Source organism: Morone saxatilis, unplaced genomic scaffold (genome assembly GCF_004916995.1).
Source record: "Morone saxatilis isolate NCDOM2014 unplaced genomic scaffold, NCSU_SB_2.0 Contig17, whole genome shotgun sequence".
Taxonomy (NCBI): domain Eukaryota; kingdom Metazoa; phylum Chordata; class Actinopteri; family Moronidae; genus Morone; species Morone saxatilis.
This window is the reverse complement of record NW_023339729.1, coordinates 16,140,788-16,147,397: the sequence shown is the minus strand read 5'-3', so window position 1 is coordinate 16,147,397 and position 6,610 is coordinate 16,140,788. Positions and strand designations below refer to the sequence as shown.

At 38.6% G+C, this 6,610-nt stretch overlaps 1 protein-coding gene across 3 annotated transcripts in view; it reads left to right on the top strand.

The window, feature by feature from the left end:
- The window catches only part of ankrd49 (ankyrin repeat domain 49), a 7,212-nt gene extending 2,683 nt beyond the window's left edge, over window positions 1–4,529 (top strand). For all 3 annotated transcript variants that reach the window (XM_035660756.1, XM_035660757.1, XM_035660758.1), the window contains exon 3: window positions 2,925–4,529. In XM_035660756.1, the coding sequence (XP_035516649.1) occupies window positions 2,925–3,401 (477 nt within the window). In that variant the 3' untranslated portion in view covers window positions 3,402–4,529. The remainder of the gene's footprint in view (window positions 1–2,924) is intronic.
- Window positions 4,530–6,610: the final 2,081 nt, after the last annotated feature.

Here is a 6,610-nt window from a genome sequence, read left to right as displayed (position 1 = left end):
CTCCCTCCCTCCCTCCCTCCCTAACCCCAACAAACGTCTGTTGTATTATTTCCAAACCTGTTTGAGTAACTAAATAGCATTCAGTTAATATTCAATACTGTCAGTAACTTGGGTGTTGTTTGCTCGCCTCCCTTTTGATGTTATTAGTTTTTATTTTCATTTAATGAAGAATCATTGGAGCCTAACAAATGTGTCTGTGAGAGACTGCTGCTGTGAATGCTGATAAAGGGATAAAGTGCAGCATTGCTCCATCAAGTGGGCTTTATGTTGGGGGATTATTTAATACATGTTGCAGACAGATCTCAGATTTCTATCAAAGACAAAACATTAACCAATAAGTTGAAAGCACACGCTTTCCATCTATTTCGGGCTAATTTGATTAAAGGAACTTGCACATTAGTGCTGGGTGATAAAATTCACAGAGCCTAGTGTGTCATGTTCAAATCTCTCTTTTTTTTCTTCTGAACCACAATGAGAAACCAAAAGATTCAATAATAAGCAGCAAGTTATCACAGTGGAGCAGCTGTAAGTAGAGACTGTTTTTTACTGACTGTTCTGTCAACTGATTAATGATCGTTTCAACTCTGAATGCTATCATGTAGCAGATTTGTTTGAGAAGAAAGAGCCAGGTGGGACAAGATGCTGTCATGACTGCTCATGATTTGCTTAGAAAAGGTTGGTGGACACATTGAAGTGGTTATAAATATATTTAAGATTTACAACGTATTGTATGAGTGTTTGTCCACAAGGATTACATGCAGCCAGTACAGCCAGTTTAGCAGCTATTTTTTNNATTTAAGGGTTTATTTCAACCAAACCAGAGCTGGTGATTGTTGTCAGAACAATAGAAAGACTAAAAAAAGACAATTTTTGGTGAACTGGGAGGTAAAATGTATGTTTTTGTCAATGGAGTCTGGGGAATCGCAGCAGTTGCGCATTTGTTTTTGTCTTAGATGCTTTTGTTCAGATTTTCTTTTTAAAAGGTAGTTGTTGTTTTTTTCTTGTGTTGAGAAATCAAAATGAAAAGAATAGTAAAAAAAAAACATTTTGCCTTAGGAATGATTTCTTTTAAACAAATTATGAATAACTTGAAATGTTTCTTGCTGTCTAATGTGCCTGTTGTGTTTGGTTTTTAAGATTTAATGTAAGATTTACAATAAGAAAGCAGTAATACAATGCAACCCATGTACAGAGGCTGAGTCCTTACTGCCGTAGCCTCTCTCTCCTGTACCTCGCCTGTCTCTCTTCAACTGTTGCTGTCCAATGAAGGTGTAAAATAATAATAATAATAATAATAATAATAACTAAGAATGATTTAGAAAGCTGCAACAAAAGCTGCTTTTGTGCACAGCAGAAATTCTGTATTACATCTCTAATTTTTCACAATAAGAATATTGATTAAATTTTGTGAACACCTAAGAACAAATTCCAAAGAATCTCATGTAATGCTATTACCTATAAATAAAATGTGAACCTTTTGTTAAAGCAGAATAAGAATACTCTTTTTTTACACACAGTATAAAGCTGAGCCTCGTAGCAGAGTCAACATTTAGTTGTTGATGCAGAAATTAAAGTGAAGATTGGAAAAGCAGTGAGATTGATCACAGTTCATCGTGTACATCATAACTCCGTTGCCATGTAACAGTTTTCCTCAACACACAAAGCATTAATTGAACAAATTAATTGCTCTGGCAATTATTCAAATTTGTTCAGCTCTTTGCCACCTTGTATGTGAAATATTTATTCTGTGATTTGAGTACTTTAGTTGTCTAAACAGCCTATGATGTCTGTTTGGTTCTGTACTGGGTTTCTGTGATTTGTGATTGTTTGTGGTGCAGTGACCCACTATAGTGTCTTCCAATCACTGATTAGATACAGTAGTTTTCTACTCTTTTGTACAGCTCAGGCAGGGTAAGCTGAACTCAGGAGATCATGTAATTGTAGTAATTGTTGAAGTGTCTCCTCAACTGACGTGCACTTTGCTGTACTCCTAGAACTTTCTCACCAAGATGAATTATTTATTTTATGAAACTCTGCAGTACCAATATGTTGAATATATTTCCTCCCTTCATAAACAAAAGCTTATTCTAAACCTGTATTGTGCACGTCGGCTTGCAGTCGTCTCTCTCCTCTTTTATTGGTGCGATGCTCCCTTATGGTGCATTAGCATCCCCACCTGTTGATATACATTACTGCCCACTGCAGTCAGCCGAAAACTGTATTACATCCCACACATGCCCACTGCGCGCATGTGCTTCCTTGAGAGTGCGCCGGTAGCCCGCGCTCCATTTGGTAACGCAGCCATACCACCTGGTATGCAGTGGCAATGTGCGAGGAAAGGAAGCGATGTATGAGGTGGCAAGTTTGAAAGTCGCTCTCTGTCAGCTGGTAATGAAACAGTAGCAGGCGGTGGAGACGCTGTTGTAAACGTTTATTTCGTCTTTTCGCGGCTTTTAAATTGGCACTCAGCCTGTGATGTGAACAGTTATTTGAAGCTCTGGAGGGAGCTTTGTCTAGTCTGAGAAAATCACTTCAGTTTGGGTTATACATTTATGACAGAAACGCTGAATTGTAAGCTGGTGAAGGCCAAGTTTGAAAGACAGGGCTATGTACCAGCCAGGGAAGGTTGAATGAATGAAGCTATTCAGTTGAATTATGGGAAATTAGTGAGCAGTATTTTTGAAGTTTGACAAACATTCAGCATCTGTCAAGTTCGGCTGCCTCAATTTTGACAGTTTAAGAAAAAAATCCAACTTAATGGAAATGCAGTACTGCTTGAGTACCCCTTTAAGTGTTGGCATGCAGTGCAGAGAACTTTTTACATTCAGCAGTAACTAATAAGCCCTTGTGGAATATGTATTTACACAGGATAATGAGACTTCACTACTTCCTGACCTTCAGTATTTTTTGTGTTTATCTTTCAGCTTGCAACCGTCCACAGGTTGTTAACCGCTGATCCCTTGCTGGTGCACTGCTGCGATGAGGACGGTTACACTCCACTGCACCGCGCGGCATACAGCGGCCACGTCGATGTGGTTTCTGCTTTACTCGCCGCCGGGTCGAAGGTTAACCCTCGTACCATCGACGGCTGGACGCCCCTCCACAGCGCCTGCCGCTGGAGCCGTGTCACTGTGGCGAGTCTTCTCCTGCGACACGGAGCCGAACTGAATGCCCAGACCAACGGTGGGCTCACGCCACTACACCTGGCCGCTTCCCACTCCAGCTCCGTAAGAACAGACTCCGCTCACACGCTAGAGCTCCTCTTCTCCCAGCGACGCCTGGAGCCAGGGCTTCGCAGCAACAGCGGGGAGACGGCCAGTGAGGTGGCCCGACGTAGTGGCCCACATCACTTCCTGTTTGAGATGGTAGAAGACTGTGTAAATGTGGTACCGATGTTATGAGCTGTGTTAATGTTTGTGTGTCTCAAGGTAATGCGTGCTTCCTACTGAAGCATCATAACAATCAGTTAATAATTATTGATTCTTGAAAATCAGAAGTGGAAGAATGAAAGACACTTGTTTCTGAGGTTGTTTGGTACGTACAGTTTATCCAGAGCTTAAATAGCTCTTTCAATGCAAAAAGTCTATTTGTTTGTTTTATATTGTTAAAGTCTTCTGATTCAAATCCAGCCTCTTAACACATTACATTTTCATCTGTCATGTTGCAGGACTTTAACTAGACCTGGAGCCAAGGTTTCTTCATTTATTTTCTTCTTCCCTCTGTAGGAATCACTGTGGTTTTCTGTAATTGGCAGCTACTGTGCAGTCTCTTCACAGATGACTATGTAACGATCTTTGTATGTCTCTCTTTGAGTCCAATGAGGCACTTGAGCCAGAGGATGTGCAACATATGCAGCATGTACACACATTAAGTACCTTTCCGAAGGGCTCGCAGATGTAATGTGATGGATTTATTTTTTGTCTGTCACTCCTATTGGAGTTACTAAAAGGAATTTTTATTAATTAAGAACTCATTGTCCTCACAAGAATGACACAAGGATTATATATATTCAATTATAACACATGTTGCAGAAGTCCGTGAGGTTGAACTGAGGTTAGAATCCGCAGAAGGCAGCTGTATAAAACATCTGATTAGTAAGAAGTAAACATTTGAGTTTTGCTGAGGTGTGTGTGTGTGTGTTACAAAGTAAAACTGGTGCCACAGCAAAGAGAACATTGTTATTGTTTTACTGCATTTCAGTGTATTATATGTTAGTAATGTGGGCAGTCTCTATTATAACAACAGTTTAGGATCCTCCTTATAAGTGGACCAAGTTTCAGAGCTTGTCCTTAGTCTGAGGTTAGACAATCTTTACATATAGAATCTGTAAAGAAACATATCTGTACACATCACACTACAGTTTTTCTTAATTTCAGTGGCATAGCCAGTGTTTTTTATATCCTCGGTCACAGTGAGTGTGCTAGTCTACAGAAGGCTGATGATGTCAATAGGTCTACTGTATGAGAAGTGGCTTATTATGACTGTCAGTAGTTTAAATCCTGAAATAAAATAATAATTTTATTAATTGATTATCACAATAATGATCTTTGACCTTTTTCACTTAAATAAGATCTGACTTGGAATGTTGTCAAATGAAATGAATAATGTGGTTTTGAGTCAGTGTGCAGGCGTTACCCTGGTAATAAGAAGTCTAGATATACAGGTAACTATGATATTTTTCAGCTGGGCACTAACTCACAAAACCTTCTGAGAACATTATTGGTGTTTAAGACAGTAAGTACTGGTTTGTTGGTGCCCACAGGTGCAGAGCACAAGGATACTCTTGAAAAACTTAATTTGAGGCTGATCTTCATCACTCAATCTCTCTCATTGTCTTTTTGTCAGGGTAACATTTACATTTAAATTAGAGCACAAACTGTTGTGCCACAATGTCAAAGGACATTGTGGTCTCAATAGGTGAGTACTGAGTGACCTGGCTTTCTATTCCTAGGCTCTTACAGAGGACAGCACATACATGAAAATCAAGAGAGAACGAAGGCAAAAATAATATTTTTTATGTTTTTGAGTTGCTCTTTTCCGGAAGCGTAGGGTTTTTGAGAAGCAGTCTATTGTGACTTAACTCAAAATGCAGCAGTGAAGGAAGTATTCAGATCCTTTACTAAAAAGGTTATATATATGAAATACACTTGGCACTGTATATCGAGAGCAGTCGCATCAGACCAAAACAATGGGACGGAAATATAATAAATGAGTGCTTTTGTCTTCAAAAAGTGCTTGTTTTTGCCACTGACAGGCTCAGATTGTTATACTGAAATGTCTGAAAACATTAAGGAAAGAATCCCCACAGAGACAGACCTTTTGTTTAACCAGAAACAGCTGTCACTATTATATTATATCATTAGATCAGTGTTTCTCAGACTTTTTACAGCATGTACCACCTCAGAAAATATTTGGCTCTCTAAGTACCATCATTATGATGGACGTTACAGCAGCGTAGGCGTAGGCCATATTCAATTTTGGACGGTTCACACAAGAGGCAATTTTATTCCTAATAAGATTATTTATTGTTGACTGTTCTTGAATGTTGATTGGAACCGGTTCAGGAACCAGAACTCATTTGGTGGAAAAGGGGGTTCTCCTGACCCACACTTTCCCAATGGCCAACATTTGGAGTGTTTTCCACCATTCATTTCACCTCCGCTTACTAACCTGCCATCACATTTTAGCTCGTAACTAATGATGGATGTATGCACACGCTACGTTCATGAATGTGACTTCATAGGAGGCTGATATTGAAACAAATATTACAGGAAATGCTAAACTTACAGTTCAATAATCTCATAGTTTGACTGTTTTCGTTTTAAAGTTGTAGTATTTTCACAGTGTATGTTTTTAAATTAATTTATTTCATTTTTCAAACCAAATTAAAGTTAATGTATTTATAGTGTTACATTGCACCACCTATATAAATCAGTACCGGCTGGCGGTGCAGAACAACTTCAAAAAACAAAAAGCTTTTTTTTGTAAAAGGAAATAACAAAAGGTCATACTTTAGCATTTAAAGTGATAAAATTATAGAGTAAAGACATCGCTGCATGCAGGAAGTATTTACCCTGCGAGGGAGTTTCACACTCTTTTCTTTCTTCCAGAGTTAATGCCAGAGACAAATTAGCAGGAAGCGCCTGCTGTGCAGCCACAGGCTTCCTCAGTTGTGATGTAACTGAGGTTAATGTAATTTTATTACTGTAAGTGAATGAAACAGCACAGAGTTATGAGGCTTTAAGACAATACAGAGCACATGCAGTAATAATACAAGTGTAATGTTTTTGTATTACACATTGTTGAACATTTTGTTGACATGCATTTGAGACAAATGAGGGGAGTACCAACAGGGTAGACTCACGAGAAGACTACCAACAGGTTAATGCTTTTGTTTTTCAGTTCCCATTGTCTCCTAGTCATTTTCTAGAAAATGAAACCAATTCTTGGGAAGGGTTTCCTGCAAATGACTAATCTCTCAAATTGCTACTAAGGGAAGGTGGAGTTAATGTTTCCATTTAAAAAAAGGCATTTTCTTAGTTGTAGATTATGTTAATAAATATGGTGAGTAGAATTCCCTACAAGTAAATCTATATTTTTATATTTGTTC